A 26469-nucleotide genomic window follows, 5' to 3' on the forward strand; every position below is an offset into this window, starting at 1 on the left:
TCTCCGTGTTTGTCATCTTTTTAAATAACCCATGTTGTTGTAGAACAAAGCTGGAAACGTTTAGACTATTCTGTCCTTCAGTGAAAAAATGCATGCTCAGAATTCATCTTAGCCTGGGTCATATACTGTACACGTTCGGCTGCTTTATCTTTTTGTCCTCATCTAAAATGAAGGAACTGGAGAATGTGTCATTGTGCTTGTCAAATGTATACAGGGACAATCACGTTCTTTGTTTCCTGATTGGGCATTTTAACAAAGTACATATAGTACACTGTGTTGAATATGCTCAGCCAATAGAATAATGTCACATGTAGAAGCACTATACGAGGTATATGAAGCAAAGTCTTCCAGGCAACAATTCCATGCCTTTTAAAACTCTACAAAGCATCCTGTTGCCACAACAACACACAAGAAAGCAACCGTCCAATGGAGTCAACTGTCATTCACAATCGTGTAGCGGTACAATGGACAGTGGCTATTCTGGGGATCCAGTCATTCCTGCAAGTGCTTAACCACACACTGGCGAACGTATCTATGCAAAGACACAATGTTCTGATAATAACAAATCTCACACGAGCATGAATGCACTACACGCACACACGCACACACACACACACACACACACACACACACAATGAACAAGGCGGGGATGCTGGTAAACAATGCTACACAATGCCCTTTAGGAGCCTTGGGTTGACAAATGAAAATACTTCCAAATGCTTGACATTCATTGAGTTTCTCTGTCACCCTCAAAATAATACATAACCGGGGTAAGCGAAAGAGACCTTGACAACATGTAATAGAGTATCGATATTGTTCTACAGAACATTATTTCTCTCCATTTATTTAATTATGCACTTTCCCCCTTGTCTGTGTATTATACATTCACACAGGTTCTGTATACATCCAAAAGAACAGCTTCCATGCTGTTGCCTTCAATAATAAATCCCCAAGATAAGAACACAATCAATGTGTTGCCAGAGGCTTTTCTTAACTTGAATTGTTCACAGGTCATTATATATGAAGTTTCAATCAAAAGGGTTAGCTTGACTCCCCGCCCACCTCCAGTGGGTAGACTCGCACCACTCATCCAAATGACGCATCAAAAACGGCCACATTAGGCTGGTCCGAAAAACATTATTTTTCATGAACAATTAATACCTTACAAAACTTATTTTGCCAATTGCTGTTGATTGAAGATGACATCACCTGTGCTGAGGAAACGGGTAATGACACAAAGTGAGCCATGATCAGTCATTAACTGTTTCCTCAGCACAGGTGATGTCATCTTCAATCAACAGCAAGTGGGAAATGTGTTTTTAAAGATATTAATTTTACATGAAAAATAATGAAGTAATCATCTTAATTCTGGACAAAAAATTTTACTGCTGAAAATGGCTCAATGAGTCAAGTATCTCTTTAATTGGCTGCCTGCCACCGATGGCGGGTGCGACGTCTGGGACACGGAGCCCCATGTCTGACCAGTGAGAAGCGTTTTTTGCCCTGCAAACCTCGTCTGTTTAGCGGCCGAGCATTAATTGTTGTCATGATAGCTGTGTGTTTTTAGTCCAGAGAGCAAGCTGGCTGCTTGCCTGCCTGCAGTCTGACAAAACTTTAGCGTCATTAAATGTATAAAAACGGAGACCAATCGCCACCTAAATTCACACACACATTCCTACTCTTGTCCAGGCTAACCTGTAAAAGTAAAAAAACAACAATCGGTGCAATATTTTTTATTTAGTGGGGGTGGTAGTGCTGTTTCCTCATAGGAGCAAACATTATGTCAATAAAATCCCAAATAATGTGCCAATCGCTTTTATATTTTCACACGTTGAGCTGGACGTTGAGCCTCCTCCAGTCAATGACGTTGACGGGGTGAGATGGGAGAAAAAGGCAGGACACGCCCAAAAAGTGGGCAGGGCAAAATGTATGAAATGTAGTCATATAAAACACATTGAATCTCTAATGGGTTTTTCAGGGAGATGAATTTTAGTGCTGACATAATTTTTATATACAGACCTATCATATAAGTGCCAATGCTCATCCCAATCAAGTGTCCCTTTAAATGTGCCTTGCAATTTTTGTAGACCTAGGTGAAATGTAGAACTGGGGCTGCTTTGTTAAATATGTATAAGGGTGGCTGGCTATTGAGCCTTTGTTTTTGTTTTTGTAATAACCGTCTCGAACAGTGGTTCTCAACCCCAGTCCTCGAGTACCCCTATCCAGCCTGTTTTCCATGTCTCTCTCAGACAACACAGCTGAAGATCGTTATCAGGCTTCATGCAGATCTTGCTGATTAGCTGATCGTTTGAAACACCTGTGTTGGCTGTGGGAGACATGGGCTGTGTATGAATGTCCACCCTTATCCCCTAACCCTGCATTCACTACATAGCCCCACACTATGAAGTGGTCTAATATGTAGTGCGCTCATTCTGTTTGGCGATTCGGACAGCCTGCTCACTACTTTCGCCTCGTCGCATATCACGTGACCACCGTAACTGTCATGACGCATAAATCACCAGCTATTTATTGTGAATGAAAATGTTTTAAAACTGTACTTTATTTCCTTTGTTGTACATATTTTCAACTAAAACAAATTAATTATTTCCTTTGTATATATTTAATACATCGCTTTGATTCCCACGCTTGCGCTGTGCTCGCACCATGTTTAGTTTTTTTCATACTCGCAATGCATTGTGGCCTATATCAACCCCGTTTGAGTGAACATCGATGTTCATTACTTTTTAGAGTGCATTGTGGGTAATTTTGAGTGCCCTACATTTTCGTTTCCTGGACATTCGGACGCCACTACAAAATGGCTTGACCCCTCAGTAGGGCACTATATAGGGAGTAGGGTGCACAGTCGAACACAGCCACGGAAAACAGGCTGGATATGGGTACTTGAGAACCTGGGATCTAGAATATTGAATTTATTGCCAGGCCTGATGTGTGTGCAATACTTCATTTGTCTTTACATGTTTAGATAATTCAAATTGGTAAAAAAAATTCTAGCAAACAGCCTAGCAACAGCCACAGCATTCAACAATGTAAAATACCTTTGATCAACTTTCCATCTTTAGCACCTTAAGGTGAAACACCCAAAGTCTGAAGATAATCAGAAAAAAACTTCTAGGAAGACTTAAAATATTAGCTCTATTCAATACCAAAATTTAGGCCAAATTCTAAAGTACATACATTTTTAGTATGAGTCTCAACACTGCCCTGCGGAAGAAGGTGTGCATCCGAATTTGGCCTTCACAACACTAACATCACAACCACTTAATACACCTCACTTGAGAAAAAGAAATCTTCATCAACCCGGTGGATCTCCTCAAGCAACACTGTCCTGAGTAAATAGATCTGGTTAAACGCAAGGACAAAAACACCAAGAAATAAAGTATGCATTTCCTTTTGCCAGTAGGTTGCGCTACCACTACAATAAAAAAATATGTTCGTAGATGTCTTCAGGCCTGGACACTTATCAAATGTCTGAAAGATATGAAGATATGAACATCTGGGTCATGTTACAGCAGCTGTTATTGTCATGATGAATCATCAGAATTGTGGCACCATAATGGCCACGCCCTCTGCCAGAAAGTCACAATATTAGTTAAAAAGCATGATCAATGAGTTATGCAGAAACACGAGTTATGCAGAAACCTTGTAAGAAAAATCAAGCTGGTCCAACATTCTCTGACAGGTGTTTTTCTATAATAGACTTGTAACATGCACATGATGAGTTGTGGTGAAATAAATTGGGAAAATAATATTTTTGTCATTCTAGCTTATATTTATGGTTTCTAATCAATAATTATGACATGAAAATATCACATTGTTTTATCCAAGTCACCACAGTGTTCACAACAATGTGAAGTTGAGTCCCCCTGGGCTGCATTCACAGGCTGGTCTGTTAAGCCTTTACGATTTGTTATGTTAACAAAAGGACCTTTGTTATAGCTGTTTAGACAAAACTCAGCTCCTAAATCACCCCACAATATTAGTGTGCACAGACCAGAGTGGCAACTCCTTTTGTAAATGAACCACAGCAGGATTCTAATTCCTACTAAATCTACTCCAAGTCTTTCTCCATAGAACATGAGAATTGCAAACTGAGCACACAACGTAACATAGAACCGTGCATTCGAACAAGACAAAAGGAAAACAAAACAAAAAAGAGGTCTAATCAGACAATAAATTCTTCAAATTATCAAATACCAACAAGGCTTGCTTTGTTTTAACCCTCCTCAATGTCCTTCCAAAACGTTCGATTTCCTTATAAAAAAAAAAGGTCGACATTTAAATCACGGTATATTTGAGGACATGCATGTTAAGTCCGACTGGGCTTCGTTCAGAGGCAACGTGTTTCTGATGGATGTTGTATACATTATTTATATTCAAATTTTCTACATGTTTGCATACTGTTTTGTTCAAATTAACTAAATAGTTTATGAAGTTATTTATTAGTTTAAAAAAATTATTTGCTTAAAAAAAGCGTTTTGTGCGTCGCTCGAAGTCACGTGTTTCCGGTACAGGCCACATGTTTCCGGTAGAGCTCCACTCGCCCAGCGTCTGCAGCTAGACCCTTTCACGGTGTACACACTTTCTCACGATAAACGTGATGAAGTATGGCGTTTTCAAAAGTCAGAAAAGTAGACACTGAAAAGTGAATGGACTGATATGCTTTAATTTTACTGGCATCAAGCGCTACGAGTCCCGTGTATCTGCCTACGAGTGCTCACTAAACGTCTCCGGAATAGTTGAGGAATATTTGGAAATTGGAAGCAATGGCAGACACGCTATTTGAAGAGAAAGGAGAGCAATTTATGGTCCGTCAAATTATCTTGTCATCCACAACAACAATAGCTGAGCTGCACTTGTAGGACGTGCACTCCCAGATGGACGGCCTCAGCGCCAACCAAAGTGCCGGGTATATTTCACTAGCTGCGGATGAATCAATTAACTGATGTAAGTGACAATCCTCAGCTTTTACTGTATGTCCAATTCTATCACGAGGAGACTAAAACATTTAGAGAAGACATTTTGGGTATCACAGCTTTAAAAACACATACGAGAGGAGAAGACATATATTTGGCCATAAAGGAAATTCTGAAAGAGAAAGGAAATAATGTGAAAATTGTTGTATTTATACCTGGTGATGGGGACCCTTCCTTAAAAGATTTAACAATTGATTATTTGCACAAAAAATAAATGAATGAAATAAATATTTGAACAATGGACTAAAAATAAGTTGAATTATTTAAGAAATTGAAGTTTTTGTCAATTAATTGACATGTTTACAATTACATAAGAATCCATCCATCTTATTAACCGCTTATTCCTCACTCGGGTCGCGGGGTGCTGGAGCCTATCGAAGCTGGCTTCGGGCAGTAGGCGGGGGTACACCCCGAACTGGAACTCCTGAACTACAGTATACTGTGACATATCTATTCACTTAAGTCTGGAAAAGGCGATTTGATTGGTAGCAAGAAGCAAGGGCTGAAATCAACAACCAGCCCCCCCCCCCCCACCCCCACCCAACAAACCCCACCCCCACATTAAAAAAGTAATCCTGCAAAATAATCAATATAAATATACCTGTAATCTGATTATGTGTTCTTTCCCCCCGCCCATTGGAACTGTAGAGAATTACATTAAAAATATATATTTAAAAAAAGTTGTATCATCATTACACAACGTGTAACCACTGCACATAGCAAGGACACTGGCCAGTGACAAATGACAAAATTGAGCAAGGGCATTTAGAACTCGCGAAAGCTTTCTTTTGTTTCATGCTTTTTGTGAAATAAATAACACATTTAACCCAGCAGACTGCATTTATGTTCGGAAAATTTGTGTTTTGTGATTTATAGCACAAAAATGCAGACAAATCAGGTTATGGCGCAATGCCTTTAGTGGGCAATTTTTAGTCCATTGATAAAACAAAAATGCATCACTAAGCAAACCTGACCAAATGTCTACTCGACACTAACCAAATAAAACAATTGTATTTTGGTCTAGTGCAAAACTACGTGTGTGAGCACAGCCTCTATCTATTGAAACTCAGAAACTCACATTTCTAGTTCTCTCCCTTTATCAATGTCAGTACCATAAAACATACACACAAAAGCATGGGGGAAGCAAGTGAAAGCCTCCTCACAACAATGTGTGCTGTGGGCTGAATACAGAACAACACACAAAACAAAAGTGTGAGTGACAGCCAACTGGCTTGGTACCACTTGGCACAGCCAAGGCCTGCTTTTCTTTGGCATGACAATAAAACATACATTTATGTGCACAGACAATGCTGCCCTCTCTTCTCAGGTATAAAGAAAAGTAGAGCACTCAGCACTTAAAACAGGTTATTTTCATCAGATCTCAGTGAAAAGATGCTGCACTACACTATGTCCCTTATATCGTCCTTTGAACAAGAAACCGATAAATAATAGCCTGATGGGGGCTGTGGAAAGAACTGGACTTCATGTGTTTATTTAAACAAAGCACATATAAGATCAGTATACCAGGTAGAAATCTAGGGCAGACCAATATGGCCTTAAAATAAAAAATCCTCCCTCTTAAGTTTACATTTTGACTTTGACACGATTGTGCTTGGTCCAGCACTTCAAAGTGGTCCTTTCATTTGATCTACAATACGTCCAGCCTAGCAAGCAGCCAAGTCAATTGCTGAGGAAATCTGTGTGGGTGTGGTCATTATTTTAATTATCCCCACTGTTTCATAACAGCCGTGCAGAAGCTCAGAACGGCTCATTTCACAGGCAAATTTTCAAAAATAGGCACGCCTGTATAACTATAGCGTTATTGGGTTGTTTAATTCCACACTTAATCAGAGGACAGACCCAACTATCATTACACAAATATTTTAATTTCTCTGATATATGTCCCTCTATGTAACAATTTGGCCAAAAATATCGTGACAATGGCCTTTTTATTTGACCATTTATGAATGAAACATCTTCTAATTAGTAGATTAACACCTTAGCTCACAATGGTACTCCTACAAGCCTCTGGGCAATAGTTTTCAGACTGGATTCGGGTTCGAATATTCCACCCCACCCCCACCCTGTGTGATGTGTGTGATGTGACGTCATGTGCGCATTGTGTACGTGAAGAAAGGCGTGGGCAGTTTCATTATTCGTCAACAGGTGGCAGTAGCTATTCAAAATTGAATTTTCTGCGTTTAAGCTTTAAAGCCAAAAGTGTAAACTTCATGTTTTTTTTTTAATATATTATATTTGTGTGCAATAATAATAATAACAATAATAATAATAATAATAATAATAATAATAAAAATAGTCCTACTATGCGTTCCTCAGTGGTTTGTTTACACAGTGTAACTCAAAGTTCTTCAATCAGTTAATTTGGCTGCAAAACAACATGGACAACAAATCCAATTGGAAAAATATCAACATGAAGGCAATATCAAAATAGGTATATGCACAGGCAAACAAGGTTGAAAACTGTTTTGAGTCTTTGACATATAGACATTAGTCAGGGAGCAAGTGAGAATTGGTAGCACTAACTTTACCAAGCATTGAGAAACTCTTGCTTGAGGCATAATGCAACTGCACAATCCCTGATACCACACCTTGAATTTGTAGCTTGAGTTGTTGAGGCATTCTAGCTAGCAGGTGAATAATCGATTTAGTCATCACAGCAACCTCAACACAACGCAGTTTAGCTAAGCAATGCTGCAAAAGGCAGACATTAAAGCCCATTTGATGGATTCCTTAGGACTGCATGGCGTCAGGTGTACAGCCGGAGAAAAGGATCTTGTTGTGCTCATGTCTAATGTGTTGGTATAGAGATGAGAATGTGAAATGAGACCACCATGGGGACATGAAGGTAAGGAGAGGGATGCAAGGCAGGCTCGTGTGAAAAAACCTACCAGTACACAAAAGTGCATCCGAGGGGGAGGGGGGCAAGTGAGCGCACTTACTCAGCAGGAGCTGTCTGCCAAAGCAGGAGTCAGGCGGGGACCGAGTGTGATGTGTGCGTGTGCACGCATGCGTTGTGTCTGTGTAACTAAGGAATATAGTGGCCACGTGCCAAACACAATGACCTGCAAAACTGGCAGGGCACAAGGACTGCGTGTGTGTGTGTGCGTGTGCGCGTGTATGTGTTTTATGTTTGGGGAGGGGGGGTTATGCGTTTGCATTCCTTGCATGCATGCGAGTGATTTCTCAGTAACAGTGGAAGGGTGTACGGAAACATCAGCCCAATAACAAAGTTAATAAATTGTAGACAAGGTGAGAAGCAGCTGAATGCATCAAAAACTCTATAAATTAAAATAAGAAATTAAAAGGTCAAACATAAATATATACTCACAGTTCGGCACCTGCGGATTTGCTTTGCATATTTGTAAAAATAAATTCAAATTCTATTTAATGTATTTCCTTCTTTTATTTTATTTTATTTTATTTTTTAGATTTTGAGGGTTTTTTGGGCCCACATTTTTTCCCATCAAGGAAAATTCATATTGATTGTTTATCAGCATTCTTTGCATAATATCTTAAGGGTTCAATCAGAACCTTCCAGTTACAAAGAGACCTAACATATAAGCTACTGCCAGAACAGTGTGTACTGTAGGTTTAAACAAACTTGCATAAATTAAGATTTTAATCATATGCGTACATTTTCTGAGTTCCAATATCACGTTGATGTTTTGCATTTGATATGTTGTTTCATTAGTTAAGTGGAGAATTGGACACGAACGAGGAGGAACACGAGAGCAGGAGAATGTAAAGTATGGAGTGTGTAGTATGTGGTGCGACGTTTTGAGTGTTTGTGCCGTTTTTCTTAGCTGCAAGAAGCACTGGCCCCATCTGGCAAGGACACAAGCAAAGTCATAGACAGACACACATTCAGCTATTGTCTTCAAAAGTGAAGAGGGTTAAAGGGTCCTTCCTCTCTCTGCTGACTCCTGCGCACTTGGCGCACTAATCCGGTTATCTCTGTCCCAATAAGAAATGAATTAATGAATAGAGTTGGCAAAGATTGTACAAGGTTCTTGTAAATGCTCTTCATGAAAGGCAAGTGAGCATATAGTCTCCACATGAGCTCACGTCGCCCCATTGTTAAGTGTCAAAATAAAGTAATGCAGCAGCAGTGAGCTGCTCCAGACATTGAGAAAAAAACACTCTTTCTAGGTTTTGTTGTCTTTTATATTAAAAGCATTCTTCAGCATTCCCTTCACCCATTTGTGCTACCATTGCATCTACTGAGATGGCTGAAATGGTCACCTGGCAACAGTCTCAAATGGAGTGCATTTTAACCCCTCTGTGGTTGTATACGCCACGCCAGACTGACAAATGTAACTGACTGGCATAGTTTACAGGCTCATTTAACAACAACACAGCAAGTTTTTGCATGTGTTGATTCACACATCAGCAGAAATTCTGGGGAAGAGAACATTTAAAGGGGAAGTCAGTGTTAAACATTTTTTTGACAATAATCTGTTATGTGTGACCTAACTCGTCTAAACATGACATTCTGGCTAATATTACATTTGTGGAATATGAGTTATGAAGCAAAATCCAGCCGTTTTTATCAATATCAGAAGGCGGCCATTTTGCCACTTGCTTTCTATGGAAATTACATTACAGTTGCTCAGGTCTTAGGTAACAACCAATCACAGCTCAGCTTCAGAAAACAGATGAGCTGTGATTGGTCATTGCCTCAGCCCAGAGCAACTGTAATGCCATTTCCATAGAGAGCAAGTGGGCAAAATGGCCGCCTTCTGATATTGATAAAAATGGCTGGATGTTGCTGCTTAACCCATATTTTACTCACACAATATTAACCAGAATGCCGTATTTTATTTTATTTAGTGGGGCTGTATACAACACATTATTCTTAAGAAGAAGAAAAAAAACATGGGGTGGGGGGGTGGGGGATGATGTTATGGGGCGTACTTCCTCTTTAAGAATTTAGGCCATTTAATTAAAATGAAAGTGAATTGAAAAGGTGGAGATAAGGAGGGCAAATAGAAAAACAGGAGCTGGGCAACAGTGGATCATAATCTAATGGTTTTCCCCACAATGAAACACAAAGGGCTGCCCTCTCTGTAACCACTGGTTTACAACCTAAATTGTCATTGGAAGTTCAAAGGTGTGCCAAGCTAAGTCTATATGCAGCCGAGAAATTTATGTTGCCTTTTTTGCTAAATGCTGAAACAGCTTCACAGTTTGAGCCAGTACAGGTTTTACAGCACCACTTGTTGCTTTGCAAGCGCTTGAGAGCTTTCATGTTATCACGTTGAAACGCTTTCCCACCCATCAATCAATCAATGCTGGGGAAGAGCTGAAAAGCCCCCAAGAAAATATGGCAAACCTTAGCAGTGTAAAAAAAAAACCCCAAAAAACTGCTACAATAAGACACTATTTAATTGCTTCTTTCAAACTCATCACTTTAATCCCATTGTTACAGCAGTGGCGTTTCATCCCACTGAATATGATGAAAACTTTGAACTCTCATACACACCCAATGATTTTCTTTCTGCTACAGTTGCAGGAAAAATGCTTAGTAGGCCAGATGCTACTTTTTCAGGGCAAAATTGAGATAAAATAGAAAAGCTACACGGTAGCGAAACAAGCTTCCATCAGAGCTATACAGATGTAAATGCTCGTCTATGGAAAAAAGTTATGGGGATTTCTAAAAAGGAGGATGAAGGTCACGCATTCAGATGACTTTCATTGATTTCATCACATTTGCGCCGTGATTGTCAGAGTATGTCCACATGTTAAAAAACATAAAGGTAGATTGGTATTAAAATTGCACAAATTAATGTTAAAGGGTAAGTCAACTCAATATTTTCTTAAGCCCCCAATAGTCTAAACATACCATTCTGATTAATATTGTGTTTGTGGAATATGAATTAAGTAGCAAAATCCACCCGTTTTTATCCAGCTCAGTTTACGAACGTCACATGACCAAACCCAGAAAACAGGTGAACTGTGATTGGTTGGACTGAGCCCTGAGCAATTGTGATGTCATTTTTAACTCAACAGCAAGTGGCAAAATGGCTGCCCCCTGAGATGGATAAAAATTGGTTGTATTTTGCTGCTTTTTTCATATTCCACAAACTAGTGGGGCTGCATGGAACATATTATTATAAAAATGTGGTTGACTTCCCTTTAATGCTTCAAAGAATACATATAATTGGGAAATTAATCAAACTATTTACTGAGTATAAACATTCCAACAATGCACCACTATACAGTATTTTTATTTTTTTACCTTTGCAGTATATACTGTATATAAAGGCAGCAGTCCTCAAACCTTTTAGTGCCAGTGGCCGTTTTCAGGTGAAGACACACAAAGTATTTAGAAGGGCCAAAATAAATTAAAACACAAATAATTAAGAATATCATTCACCATTATCTACACTTCAATGAGCCCGGTCGTATGCAGTATTCTGACTAGTGTTACAACAGCAGTAGTCAGGTTTCCATCCAAATGTTTCGAAAATGTTATGCAAATTTTATGGAAATGCACAAAACAGACATGCGACTTATGCCCGTTTCCATTCGCTCTTCTTTTGCGAATATGCACCGCGAGATGACGTAGTGACTGAACTTTCGGACAATAAGGAGTTCCAGGTGGGAATGTTGGCTTTGACAGACTGAACGGAAGTAGTTTTGTCTTGTTGGCTTCCCTCCCGTATGTAAGTGAAGTGTGTCGATACATTGAGAGCTGATGTTAATAAAGCCATCTAAAATTGCATTCATGTTTTTTTCTTTAATTAATTATAAAAAGAATCATGTTTATTCGTCTCCCCAGACATATCTTACTTTATTATCCACCATTTATTGTGACTACAAACGTGCGTGTGACGTAGTATCGGTCAAAACGTGCGACGTATATCCGGTCTTGTCGCTTATTCGCAAAACCTGTTTCCGTTGCCAAAATGCGCATTTTCCTTTTTCGATACGCTTCAAAAACCACTCCCTCCAAGCGTAAAAACTTTTTCGCAAATTTTGGGCCTTTTTTCAAATTTCTGCCGTTTCCATTCAGTTTCTTTTTCGCAATTCTTGAAAATTCGAATAAAAATAGGTGGATGGAAACTCACCTAGTGACACATTGCCGTAATGTGTCTTGGTGTTGGTGCTCGATGTCCTAAAACTTTTATGGTGAATAAAGTTCTCACTGGCACACAGTTATGAGCCGCGCATAATAATCTGGTGACGCAGCATCATTTAACATCTGCACTTGTTTTTCTGTTCTGTGGTTCCGGTGCCATTGGTATAGATCTATTAAGGCTAGCGGCAATTGGGCTTGCCAAAGCTACTGACATGAGGCTCACCGTGCCTCTTCATTAAGACAAGCGTGTGCCAGTCGCATTTCCCCACCCCCCACAATATCCTGTTTCTGCCGGGTTTGTTTGCTCTATAATATAGAGGTTCTCAAGTGAGCCTGAAAACAGAGTCTTTATCACCATTGTTTGGGTGCGAAGAGCATGGTAGAGTGGGGGTACCATATGAAGGAACAGGGAAGGACACGCTTGAAATGAAAAGTGGCTGACCAAACCAGTAGTTGAATTAAAATTAATTTCTTTGTGCATTTTCTGCAGTGTCGATTTGTCTGTCTCAACCACACTGACTATGGTTTTTTGAAACATTCGGGATACAGTAATCCGTTTACATGCGAGAACAGACAGAGTTACTCCTTTATAAATGGCCATTGTGATCAATGGGAATATCCCGATCGAAACTGCGCCGGGGACGGCGTCATTCACAAATAATTTTCTACAGTCAATAAAAAGACATTATATTCATGTCACTTACCAGTGCCACACTAATGAAGGAGTTTCCTCCTTGCTCCAAAAGTGTGGTACTTTGCTGCTTAGTCATGTTTGTTTACTTCTGCTTTTCTATTTCCAGTGGGTTACGTGCCAGACGCAGACATATATACACACAGAAAATAATGTGAAAATGCAGCAGAGAAATCAAATGTATTTAAATTAGGCTCATTTAGCAAGTGGGACGGTGCACAGCATGCAAGTAGTTGCTGTACTCAAAATACCAAGAATCATTGCAACTAAAGCATGTGCAGAACAGAAAGCAATACCTCATTCAATTGAGGTACCACTATACGCGTTTACGAAAGGGGTAACTCGAGGGTCTTATTAAAAACCCGAATAAGAGCATATTCGGTTTTTTGTGCTTTTTGCGTTTTCATGGCCTTCCAAAATCCAAAAATTGCCAATATTCTGGTTTTGAAATGAATAACCGATCCTCATGATGGCTGACCACAACATGTGTAGCAAGTGGGGACTACTTCACTTGACTGCTCCAATCAATTTATCTCTTGACTTCCTTCTTTTCTCAGGGCATCTCCATCCCCCCATTGTAGAACACCTTGGAAGCCCACCACCACACACACGCACACACGTGTGATGGACTACTGTGTGTGTGTGTGTGTGTGTGTGTGTGTGTGTGTGTGTGTGTGTGTGTGTGTGTGTGTGCGTGTGTGAAGTGGGAATCCAGAGGTGACAAGTTGCTTGTGCGTACTTTTAGATTTGCCTTTCAGCTCTTCTTGCGCCTGCTTCCTTCCTTCACACCTCCTTTAAATCTCCCTACATTTTCCTCCATCCTTCACACTCTGCGTATCTCTCATTTCTCACCCATCCCCCTCACGAGACAGTTTTTTTTTTTTTCATTATCGCCTCATGTGCTTCACTCTTCAGCTATCTTACCATTCATTTCTCTGTGAGACGTCAGCGTAATGGGCTGTAGTAAACCAACCACCCAAAACAACTCACAAAGTGGCATGATTAGCAGGCAGGCGTGAAAGAGAGGATGGCGAGCGCATATACATGTTTGCGCGCACACACACACAGAAATAACACTCATGGAAAGTAGTGATGAGGCATCTTCATCTAAAACATTTCTACCTCAGACCTGCTATCTTCTGGCTGACTGACTTGTTTATAGAGGAAGACCAACATGACCTAACGGCTTCGAAAGTGAGTCACAGTGAGGATGGTGAGTCTGAATGATAAAGGGCTGACTAACACCTCCTCAGACTTGATAATGCAATTGAGTAAATGTTTGTTGAGCTTGACACAGCTGGAAACAATGTGGATGTAGAATGCACCATGTCATTGTTTTAGAGCACATACTGTACATTAGCTGTACAGTTAGGTAAAATTTGCCCCCGTATAACAGGTATCATGCCTTCTGGTTGCCATCAATAACTTGCGACAGTTCAGATGGCGACGTTTGTGTTTGCTACAAATGTTGTGTGATGTAGTGCTGAATTTTTTCTCTGTCGTAGATTCTCAGGTTGTTCTTCCTAACTTGTTGACAAACTTAAGCAACTGTCTCTGTTAACCAATCAATGGCAAAGTGTCAATCTCTACCCTATTATGGTACCGGCGTATTTGTATCGTATCACTTTAGTTGGTAAACCAAAAGGAAAGATAAACAAGTACTTTAGACGAGATTGCTTACATTATTGCCCTTTAAAACCTGTGACAAAGGAAAAAAACTAATTTGTACCCTAAACAGCGTAACCAAATTGTATTGGAAAATCTGGTTTTCTTTAACAACAGTAATTTATTAGAGTGCTTTGGTCACTCAGCAATCCAGGCACTGGTGGTGCAGCACAGACTGTGGTTCGACAATGACAATTTATACATGGAGAAAAATGAGTGGTTCATCGTTTTCAACTATATTAGAGTGCATGTGAATGAAAATAGCACAAAACAATGCAGTCACATCAGCCCACCAATTTACTAATGCACACAGTCACCATAAATGTATATATTGTCTTTAAGTGATCCAATTGTAAGTCTTTTCAATCCGAAATGCGTCTTTTCATACAAACGAGGAAGAGGACTGAAGTGAATGTGAAATGAAAAGACCAAGATGGCCAGATGCGATCAATTCTACTGATAAAAGCTTGAACGCTTTGAAGAGGCCAAGGATGATAAATTGCGTACCAAATGTTAAATACAGCATGTTTTCATCTGGCAGGAAGACATGTGCACAGACTGATGATGTGCACATTTTTTACCAAAAAAAAAGGAAGTACATTATCATATTTGATTACCATTTCCTTGGATCAAAGTCCTCCATACGTATGGAAATAGTTTCTAATACATCTATAATGGATGCTTCAAACACAATGCGCTCCAATGGGCACTCTTCAGTCCTGGCTCTGTTAAGAGTGCTGCTGTTATGAGTGCTAAGGATCTTAAGGAATCACAATAGAGACAGCCATTCACTACAACTCGGTGTATGCATGTGTTCTCAATAGAAGAGTGACGACTATCTGTGCTGATGTGATCTACTGCTGCGTATTTCCAAGTGGGCATGGCAAAGCAATAAAGCACCACATTTGGAGCTTTCAAAAGGATAAGCGGTTCGGAAAATGGATGGATGGATGAAAAGCAAAAGAGAAATGGAAAACAGTGACAGAGCTAGTGAAACTAATGAATGGGAGCAAAAATACATGCAATTTTGGGGAGATTAATATGTGCTTGGAACTATTATACGGATGATGTGTAATATATAAAATGTAAGTCAACAGTTACTTTAAAGCTGTTGGTTCTATTCTACTCGATTGTGAAAATGCTGGACTAAATTCATCATTACAAGTATATCATGTTTATGCACCATAGCTAGATAGAAGAACAGGTGTGCTACTGGTAGGGGTTACCAGCAAAATTACTTGTCTTGTGTTTGAAATGTTTCCAGTGAACAACTCTTCCGATGTATATTGTTTGATGTCCAAACTGACACGGGTTTGTCACCATCTTCCCCTACTCCCCAAAAACACTAAGTAATGTATAAGCTTTGAGCGGACAAATGAGAAAAGACTAAAAGTGCAGTTGTGCTTGAATGACTTCTACCCAACCATCAAGTAATCAATACAAGCAGCTAAATGGTGCAACACTGTTCATGAACTTGTACCAAGAAAAAGGGTTGGGCAGCAGTAAAATGAGGGAAGGTTACAGTTTTGCTGATTAAATTATTTTGACAATACAAAGCCTGAAAGTATTGAAATTGCAATTTTGGTTCAATGCACATGATCGATAGAGGACAATCAGAATAAACTGCCAAAAAGCATATACACTTCTTTTTTTTTTAAACATTTTTTGTTGCACCAACTAATAAGACAAGAAGCCAAACACTTTGCTTTTCAGATATCTCCTTTCCTGCCATGTCTTTGCACTCATCCTTTCTCCCAACATGTGTCTGGCAATTACAACCATGCAACATCAAAATCCTCCATTCCTTTCAAGTCCAGCCTTCCTCTGACTGAAACGTGGACAGCGGCCAAATGTGTAACCACCATGTGTGCACATGCACACTCAAACATACTTGCGCACAAAACTAATAAAAGACAGGTGTGGGATGGTGCAATAACTGAGTACAACAGCAAATGCCTGCTTCAAAAGCTACAAGGACAAAGCTACCATTGATTACACCCACCCACGCATTTAAAAGCACTAAAGTTAGAGGAAAATAATAATAATAAACAATGCTGAAATATTATAAACACTGGACAGGCATAACTTGAGTTTTCAGTTGATAAGGTGTATTCATTATTCCTGGGGGCTCTATTTCTAGTAGTTCATGGTTTTATTTTATTTTATATTGTATTGTATTTGTTGTACTGTTGAATAAAAATGTTACAATTCAAATGTATTTATTTGTCATTTTGTTTTGAAAATGTCATTCCTAGGTTAATAAAATGTTGAATTATTTAGTACCAATTATGCTTTAAAAATGTACATTTAAAAGCAATGTAAAGTGGATTTTTATAGCTAGGCAATCTCAATATGTCGAGTAGAATGTTCTTTTTTTTTTTTTTAAAGCCTAGTGGAAGAGTGCTGCACTTATTTTACACATTGCACCAGTAGAACTTAGCACTGCCACCTGCCAAGTGTTTGATAAAAACATGCCTGTATATTGGTGATATAAAGAGAAAATGCAATGTCTGATGTGAGGGCAGGGCAGACTGCACTAACTGCCTGCATCGATTAATGTGTGCATCGTCGCATAGGGTGCAATGTCTTTTCATAGCCGGTCTTCCCTTCTTCACCACATTTAAAGAGGAAATATGCAAATTCAGCTATTTTAAGGAAGAATTCATTGACATTAATGGATTGGAAAAAGTAAATAAATGTAAAAGACGGACCAGAAAACTAAAATGGAAAATAATTTAACTTTTTTTTTTTTCTCTTCATATGCAGATGAGCGGAGGAGGCTCTGCCTGCCCTGACCACACGTCCCTGTGGAATTGAGCTACCTGTAGGGGTGGTAAAAATATTGATTGATGAATGCATTACAATACTTCCTCTTGCAATTCAATATCGATTCAGCAATTTACCTCCACAATTCAATATTGATTCAGCAAATCCTCTGAATGGATTCAACTCCAGGCCCGTGGCGGACGCTTGCTTTGCATGTGATTCGCATTGTATGGATTGAAGCGGTGTTCGACCAAACAATCACAACATGGTGACTAGCAAACAGTCAGAGCCTGAAGAAAGAGCCTTCTACTTTTAAATCGGACTTTCAGTTCCATACAACTGCAGCCAAGTTCTGACCGCAAACAGACGATAACAGCATTTCTGGCCACATTCATACACAAGGACCTTCAAACAGTTGAAAACCAGCAGTTTAAAAAGATGGTACAGACACTTAAACCATGATATGCAATACCAACAAGAAAACACGTCAGAAGTTGCCAAAGCTGCAGAGAATTGAAGACTGTTTTTGGCGTTGAAGTCAGCAGAAAGATCGCCTCATAAGCCCGGTTCACATGGCAGGAGAATTTGCCTGATATTAGCCCCGAATCTCCTCTCCCGACAATCGTAAGGATGTGCTGATATCCGAAAGATCATCTTAACAGACATCTCTGCCGTGTCTGGTTACTGGTGTGTTTGGACTGATCTCCGCCAGACATTTGGACCGCTCTAATCTGAAATCCTGGATATTCAACACGTTGAACAGGATTGTTTTGGCCTGACTTCTCACCGTGTGCGGTGTGCCTCGAGGACAAACGAACAAGCAGTGACATGCAGCCAATCAGAAAACTCTCCTTCATCGCCGTTGAAGGAAAGTGAGAAATCCAAAATCAAAACAGTCATAGCGCAACAGAAAGTCCGTGCTTGGGCTGTCTCCACTAGTTTGACCAACGGGTATTCTTTTTAGGTTTTATTTTTCTGCTCAAAACAAAGCACAAACCATAGCCACTGGTCCGCCATGTTTGTTTACTCTGAAGTCATATTTAATATCGAGAGGTTTTGCGAGACTTCCCGTCTAACCTGGAAATTGAAAGAGGAAAAACGGAGAAATGAACAAGAAAAAAAGATGACGCATGCAAGGATGAACTTGCGGTGGTCCTTTTATCGCAATGCTCTTGTGCAACCAAAGAGAAATTGAATCAAATCGACTCTCAAAATACTGGAAAGTACATCTTAATCCATTTTACCATCAAACAGTCCAGTTCATGGGAGATCTTGCGCCCATCAAACCCCAATCAGGTTTGAGCTTTCACTATCGGCTGCTTAGGAAGGATGAACATAGCGGTGTCAGCTATGCATGAAGGAATTACCTCAACAAAAAGGAACCCAAAACAGTTCGGAGTGGCTTGCTGACATTTTCAGGAAACAAAAAGACGTTTTTTTTCTTATTCCATTCCCAATGTCACAGAAAGGAGTAGGCAGTTTATTAAGAGCATCCAGTCCCTACCGTACCACTGCGTCTCTGTGCGTAACCAAACAAGATGAAAAGAAGTTGCACGTAAGAATCGGCTATTTTGATATAATTTACAACTTTTTAAAGTGAAACAGAAAAACTTGCCGAGCAAACTGTTACCTGGGCTAAAACGGACACTTGCTACCTGGCAGTGTGAACTGGAGCCTTTAAGAAGCACTTGGAAGAACCCCTGACCGCCTGCCGCATAGTTTAATCCTGTTCAACTCTGCTGCCTCGCTTTGTCAGAGCCAGCGTCGCTTCAAAAGGCATTGGGGACCCATTACAGCTTTACGTAACATTCTACAGACAGAGACATGGTTGGGACACACACATACATTCACACACAGATCCTTCCTACCCCCCTTTCTGTGAACAAGGGCTTTTTCTACAGCTGGGTAACAAAGCATGACCCAATAATCCTGAAGCTTGCCTCAAAGCTGAGAACCCCTCCTCACGACCCACCCTCCGCGATATTCCTTCCTCCTGCTCTGTGAGGACTTTATAAGGCACTGGCAAGGGAAGGAAGCTTCTGGTCATACATGTGGTGTGTTGGGGGAAGTGGGGGTGGTAAATTACACAAGCACACTTAGCTTTAACTATTCTAATTATGACTTGGAGCCAGGAGTAGATTATTACACATGGGCTGTTAAGTTGTTGATGAGCTCACGACCCTCGTATCAGACAGTGTTACCGTTAAACCCAGACAGACAAAGGACTTCGCTTGCAAAGTGTGTTTATTAGTTGTGTGTGTGTGTGTGTGTGTGTGTGTGTGTGTGTGTGTGTGTGTGTGTGTGTGTGTGTGTGTGTGTGTGTAAGCGGGTGTGTGTGTAAGCGTGTGTGTGTGTAAGCGTGTGTGTTGTGGGTAGTGCAGCGAACTGAAGGTACTTCCATCCATCTTGTATTGTAATTCTTTAAATTGCATATAAAGGTGTGTTTAAAATAAATATGATTCGCTTACCGCTAAGCGCTAGAAGAACTGTCTTCCCCAGGACTATTTCAGGCTGCTTTCGTTTTTGTTGAAACTTTAGGCAAACATTCATACTACCGTCTAATCCTGTCAAATGTATAAACCCACATTAGGTGATTTAGAGTGAATGAAACATAACTTTCCAGGTTTCTTTGGTTCTTGTCCTTCTATCATAACAGGAAATTGGGTTGCTTATACAAAAGAAGCTACGGTAAGCGTTAATCCTACTGTCCCATGGTTTTGTCTGATATCAATTATTTTCTGAATCTTAACCTCCTTTAACACAGATCAAGTGCAATGTTTGCATCAGCATTAAGATGGAAAATCTGACAATTATCTGGATATTCTACAGAATACAATTTACTATTTAAAGTTTTTAACGTTTTAGACATGCTGTAGGTCCCTGAACTTTTTGTAAGAATTTTAATCCAATATTTTTGCAAATCTGATCCAGTAGTTCAATAATCATACAGCATGCTAGAGCTGGGCATAAGTCGAATAAATTCGATACCTCACCATTTAAAAAATCTAATATTTGGAAATTTGCTAAACCGTCAAATCGAATTTCGTCTTCTGGATTATTATTTAAAGCTGTTGTTCTTATGTTCTGTTACTTCCAGATGTTTTTGTGAGTTGTAATTTTGCACAAGTGACAGAATTCTGGAGGTTTACAAGACATGTTTAGTACAATAGCTACCAACTACTTAATTGTGGCATTTAAGCACAAACTATTATGTTAATACTAATTTAGAATTAGTATACATTATTGTTGTCTGAACATTTTGCACAGGAATTATTTTTCAATACATGAAACATTTAAATGTAAATGTTTGTTAAATTTATTAGATTAAAATCGATTAAAATCATAATCGTCCTGATAGACTGCAAAAATCGAGATTTTATTTTTTGGCTATACCGCCCAGCCCTACAGCATGCTTAAAAAAAAAGAATCAACAAAGTTAAGAATTGGAGTTGGGGTTTTTTAGGCCAATATTTTCACTTTTAGTAAACATGAAAGCTGTTTAAATCTTATTGTACATCTGATTGTATAATGACAATAAAGGCTATCTATCCATCAGCTCCAAATATCGGTTACCGGCCTCCTGGACTATTAATAATCTGTATCAGTATCAACTCTAACAAAAACATATCGGTCTATCACTTCTCTAGCTTTCATAGGCAGCGTAAAGTAAGATTCCGTTCACTCGCTGCTTTATCTAAAATGTAATGCTCCATGGCAGTCAAAAAGTGTGTGTGGGGGGGACAAAACAAAAGATTGATTTTAACACTCTGTTCAAGGATTTGAGTAGATGTTTTAGATGTGACTTTAAAAAAATCAACAACCAATTTCCTTACAGCAAATCCCTACAAAAAAAAAAAAAAAAGAGTCCATATTTTTAAACATCATCAATACACGTGGAAGCATGCAGCTCTGTCAGGAGAGTACAGGTAGTGATGCCAATAGAACATAGCGCCAAGTGAAAAGCAGTTGGCAAATCCAGTAGCGTAACCGAATGCTTAATAGTTTTATCGTTCACGGTAGCCTGTATAAATGTCATTGTGTAGATACAAAAGTAAAAAAATAAATAATTGTTAGCAACTGGTTCCCATGGGCCACAAACTGAAGAGCAGACCAAACCTTATCTTGATGTCAGACAACTATTTAACTGGTCTCTGCTTTGTTGACAGAGAGACAAAACCATGTGTCGACCTGCTGTGACTGACCTTGGGGGAGATGAGCTACAACGTGTGGAGAGACAGGTAAGGCTGCTAGTATTTGCTTTCAGATACTGTATATACTTTGTTTTTGTTAAAATGGCAGTTTACACCTGAGGGGATGTGTGACAAAAAAAATCTATACACAGCAGTTATGTGCCATATGTTTTGAATTACTACATTACATGCACAAAGCAGCATGCTGTGCAGCTTTTATGCACATGGTCGTGTTTATGATAACCGGAAGTGTCCCTTCTCGCGAGTTAAAGCCCCCTTGCCAACATTCTTTGCATATGGTGCCCAATTACAGGCAATCATCAACCAGCTAGAATTATCCTGACATTAACACTTTAATGAAGGTGCCGCTTTAGGGTCACATCTCGCAAGCTTGCACAAACGCATCAAGCCAGATGGCACTAAACAAAGCTAAAAGTAAATCTCGCTTTCATATTCACAAGTCTCACGTTTCAGATAGTAATGGAGTGGAATCAATGGCCATTTAAAAAAGATGCAATAAGATACAGCAATCCAAAAGAAGCCACAGTTTGCAGCTTCCCCTGATACCTTGAGGCAACATGAAACCCCAGACAAGCTCCAGTGCCTCTCACGCCATATGGCCAAATAAGAAAAAATAGCCCGATAACACTAAGAGGCTGTCTCCCCCCCAACACACAGTTTCAAACCCATCCTTTTTCGCCATGTTCAAGCTCATGTTGTGGCTGTAAGGACTCTAATAATGAGGATGTCGTTGGAGAAGGAGCTTTTGCGGAATGGCCCTTTGTTTGAAAACATCCTCTCTCTCTCTGCAGTGCTGGAAATGCGAGATGCTTATCGATCACTTCAACTGTGAGCCTTTTGTGTGGCAAGCGTCTGGGCAAACGCACGCAAAGAACGGATTTCAACGTTATACCCAAACTAGTGACGGAAAACACCACTAACAGAAGGTCTTGTCCGCGCTGGTGGCGTCCGCGTCTCTTTGTCCACTCCGACCAGCAGCGGCGAGTAAACACAACCGTGCGGGGGGACTTCTTTCCGGATTAACGTCGGATTAATCATAATAAGAGACCCAATAACAGCCTTTGTTCTTTGGCTAAGCCACTCACAACCAACGGCTAGTTTCGGGGGGGAAAAAAGATTTGCAATTGGGAATAGACGCAAATAAACATTAAGCCCGGTTGAGTCCTTTTGTATCGGTGCCTGTCAGCCAGAAACCTCCGCCGTGCCTCCCCCGACTAGTCAACGTGTCCAACAGCCTCGGTTGTGGGGGGAAAAAAGTGAACATTAGCTCATCTTTAAAATGTTCTCGTAGTGTTTTTGACCCAACATATAACACGCCTTATTTACTGCTATTCCAAATGTCACAAATATAGGCCAGTTAAAGCGCAGCGACGCCACAATAGGAAGCCCTTTAATTTTTAAACAGCAGTAGATCGGGTATGTTCGCAAGCAACCTTATATCTGCATGAATACGAGCACTACTTTTGTCAAAAATGTCGACCAGGAAGCTTGACAAATTCGTCAAGAAAGAGTTCTGAGCACACTTCAATCACGCGTGTCCGGTAAAGATTCTGAAGGGACCCTCGGCAACAGTCCGCTGATCCAAGAAGTTGCGCGTGACTTTCCGGAAAATATTTCCACTTACCGACTTGTAAAACGTTTTCCACGCAGCCAGTCTCGAGCAGCCTGATCCCACGGCGGAAAGGCAGTGCATCTCCCGTTCCAACTGCTCCGGTTGTTCCCACTGTTGTCGCCGCACCAGTAGAGGTGCCTCCGCCACCAGCGGTAGTTGTAGGTCCGGACGCGGCACCCCCTGCCCCGCTGGTGGCCGTCGACGGACCCTCTTCGCCGGCTACTCGGCATTGAAACGAAGAGTACATGCATATCTCCTTCTCGTTCCGGGGAAAAGACCAGTAGACGATACGACGCTGAACAGGTTCTGGGATCCGCTCAAAACGCTCTTCCACTCTTTCGAAGGCCCACTTTTCCGCGACTGCCTTCGCGGCACAGTCCAGAAGGGACTCCGGGGAACGATGTCGGAAGCTAGTTAAGCCGCTTCCGTGTCCGGGCCCAGGGCCGGGGCCCCGGGGAGCAGGGCGCAGGCAGGGTCGCTTACTAGCCGGTGATAGGGTCAGGAGAGGATGGGGTGGATGTTCTCTTCGTCCTTCCGCCATGGCGAGCCGATCTACACTGACAAGACCCACAGCGTGCGGACACCGAGTTGCAGCCGGAAGCAGACCACACGCACGCACACACAGCAAAATCACGGTATGCAGACAAAACGTCTTTCCTTACCTTTCAAATTAAAAGTACATTTACAAAATCTAAACACAAAAATATTAACCACATTGTGTGTATTTCACATCCATAATCATTTATTAGTTCTGGTTTAAACTGATTAACACAGATGTTTGTCATTATGAACCTGTAAAATAAAACGCCCCTTTGCGTATATTTTATTTCACCGTCGAATCTCGTCTGTTCCTCGTTTGGTTGGCTTTGTGCCTTATATCTACGTGACTTGACAAAGTTGATCAGTCGGAATAAAGAGAATGGCAACAACTTAACAAGTGAGTTACTATATATACTTCTTTTTTATATTTTTAGTATAATACTATGTTTTCTTTTATTCAAACACAATTCGTTTTCACGTTTGCTGTCACGGTCTTTAAAGGTGCGTTTTAGATTAAGGGCCACTAAAAGAAAGAACGCAAATTTACCTAATGAATAACAAAGTTAGTGTTTTGCTAATTCATGTCACACTATTACGCGTCCCATACATAATAATTACTCGTGGTCATCAAATACACATGAATTTGAAGCACTTTTAGGGAATTACCCAGGGGCAGATGATTTAATCAACATTTTAAATTACACACATGAATAAACAATTGCTTCTGCATCAGAAAAAGTTAATCGTGAAACATACAGTATGTAGGCCGTATGTCTGCAGTGCCAAAAAAGAATGGTAATGATTGTCAGTCTCACATCAAAATACTAAACATTTGTTAACATTTCATAACCTACATTAAAATCAAATCAAATTATTTAACGTTTAAGTAATAAACATTTGTTAATAAACCACATTGACACTCAAAGGAATGTATTTTTATGTGGATTTTTAATTTGAAATTTTAGTTATCTTCTCTAAGAAAAAAAATGTAATTGTATATCTGCAAGGTTGTCAGAGTGTGTGCAGGGAGTATTAGCTCAGGTGTAGGGTTTGTCTGTTTTTTGGACCAAAGGTGCGCAGACACATCACAGAGCAGGAGATATGCAATGCAGTGAACAAACTCTTAAGAAATATCATGGAAACATATTTAACTGGGATGAGAGGACTAAAAAAACAAGTATTCTTTGTTGCTAGTTATATGCATTTCCTTGTTGTTTTCCTAAGGATACTTTTATGGGCAAATGATGCTTTTCATAGTTGAGGCGGATAGTTGGGGAACACTAAATATTTTCTTCCTCCTTGGGTGGTGTAACAGAAAATAATTGAGAAGCACTGGCTTAGATGCACTGTTACTGCAGATGTCTGTATTTAATTTAATGGCTTCATTCTAATTCATCTTATTTATTCCTCACAATTATCTTTATTTTTTAATTACTTCACGTTCACATTGTCGTTGTGCATCTTAAGTGTATCAAAAAGGACAAGTCCTCTCTGTTCATGCACTCCACAACATAGTGTTTCTGCCTTCTAAATCAATATAATTTTTCCAATTAGCAATACTTAATTAGAGTCTATGTTTAGGCAATTAGAATATATTGAGAAATATGTTGGGTTATAATTATAAGGTTATGGGACCTGTTTGGCCATTTTAGAATCCAGAAAGTGATCAGTGTCTTTGGCATTAAATTTTACTGGAAAACTAATTGAAATGAACTATTGTGTTAGAGGCCCATCTTATCTTGTTATGCTCCTCCCAAGCCACTGTAACAAGTTACAACACTATTTTATCTTGTTGTGCTCCTTCCAAGCCACTCTAACAAGTTACAACATCTTACTTCCCCTTGAGTCATGTTCCCAACCGTTGAACAGGGCAGAATTTGTGGTCACTTGAATATGTTTTGGGTGATCTAACAGACATAATTTTTGTCCCATTGTACATATGTCTGTCCACTTGCGCGCACACATCTAAACACCATGCAGAGAAGGCAAATAATTGCATGAGTTAAGACCCCTGAGCTGGCTATGACATCAGACAGCGGTATAAATCAGGTGGCAACTGGTGCAACTCTAAACTTTGGTTGTTGTTTTTGTGAGTAATTTACAAGCACTTTTATATTTTATATTTTTTAAATGCACATCTAACAATTTTGTGCTGTCCTATACTGCTGTAGTCATCTAATTGTTAATTTTTACAGTAACTAATGCTTGCCTGTATGGAAACATTTCATCAGCCCAGGATCAAACCAATCTATACATAATGGCTAATAAAATCTTGGAGTCATGGTTGAGTCGCTCTTCTGACATTGACACGACTGAAAACATGGGAGAGACATTAAATGCTCGGCGCCAAGACACAATCCAAATCCGTCTCCCTCTGTGCATCACTTTGCCTGCTTTAAAAGGCTGCTTTTTTGGCATGCAATTATATTGAACAATAGGCCAAAGCCAATGGAGGATGCAATCCGTTACCATGGAAATGATTATGATGGATTTGTGGATAGACAGAGCAGGTAATTGGAAAAAGATTGATGGGTAGCTGGGTGGAAGAGAGTGATAGAAAAATGGAAGAGGAGGGAGATAAAATACTAAAGAGAAAGCACCACTACACCCTATCTTTCTGGGATTTTTTTTTTTTTACAATTATATGATGCATCTTCTTTCTCATCAAGTCAATAGGCATCTGTCTTACTTTTACAGTCACTCCCTTTTCTTTCTTCCTTGCAACATTATACTTCCACCCTTTTCTCATTTTCTTCCCTCACTATTGCAGTTCTAACATGAAAGAAAAAAAGGGGGAGATAATAGTGTGTAATGCCTGTCATCACATCATGCTGTGCAGGGAGGGGTCCTATAGACATACCCCTGTGTGAGGACCATGCACTGGCAAA

The 26469-nt window shown here is 39.9% G+C and overlaps 1 protein-coding gene across 2 annotated transcripts in view; it reads right to left on the bottom strand.

Annotated features, from left to right (window-relative positions):
* zswim5 (zinc finger, SWIM-type containing 5) overlaps nucleotides 1-23657 on the bottom strand; it is a 56259-nt gene extending 32602 nt beyond the window's left edge. The window contains exon 1 of one of the 2 annotated variants that reach the window (XM_086095509.1): nucleotides 23054-23657. In XM_086095509.1, coding sequence (XP_085951635.1) covers nucleotides 23054-23582 — 529 coding nt within the window. In that variant the 5' untranslated portion in view covers nucleotides 23583-23657. The remainder of the gene's footprint in view (nucleotides 1-23053) is intronic. The other variant, XM_086095519.1, reaches the window with a different exon arrangement.
* Nucleotides 23658-26469: the final 2812 nt, after the last annotated feature.

This window comes from Leptonotus elevatus, chromosome 1, assembly GCF_054856555.1.
Source record: "Leptonotus elevatus isolate MCC_2025b chromosome 1, RoL_Lele_1.0, whole genome shotgun sequence".
NCBI lineage: Eukaryota > Metazoa > Chordata > Actinopteri > Syngnathiformes > Syngnathidae > Leptonotus > Leptonotus elevatus.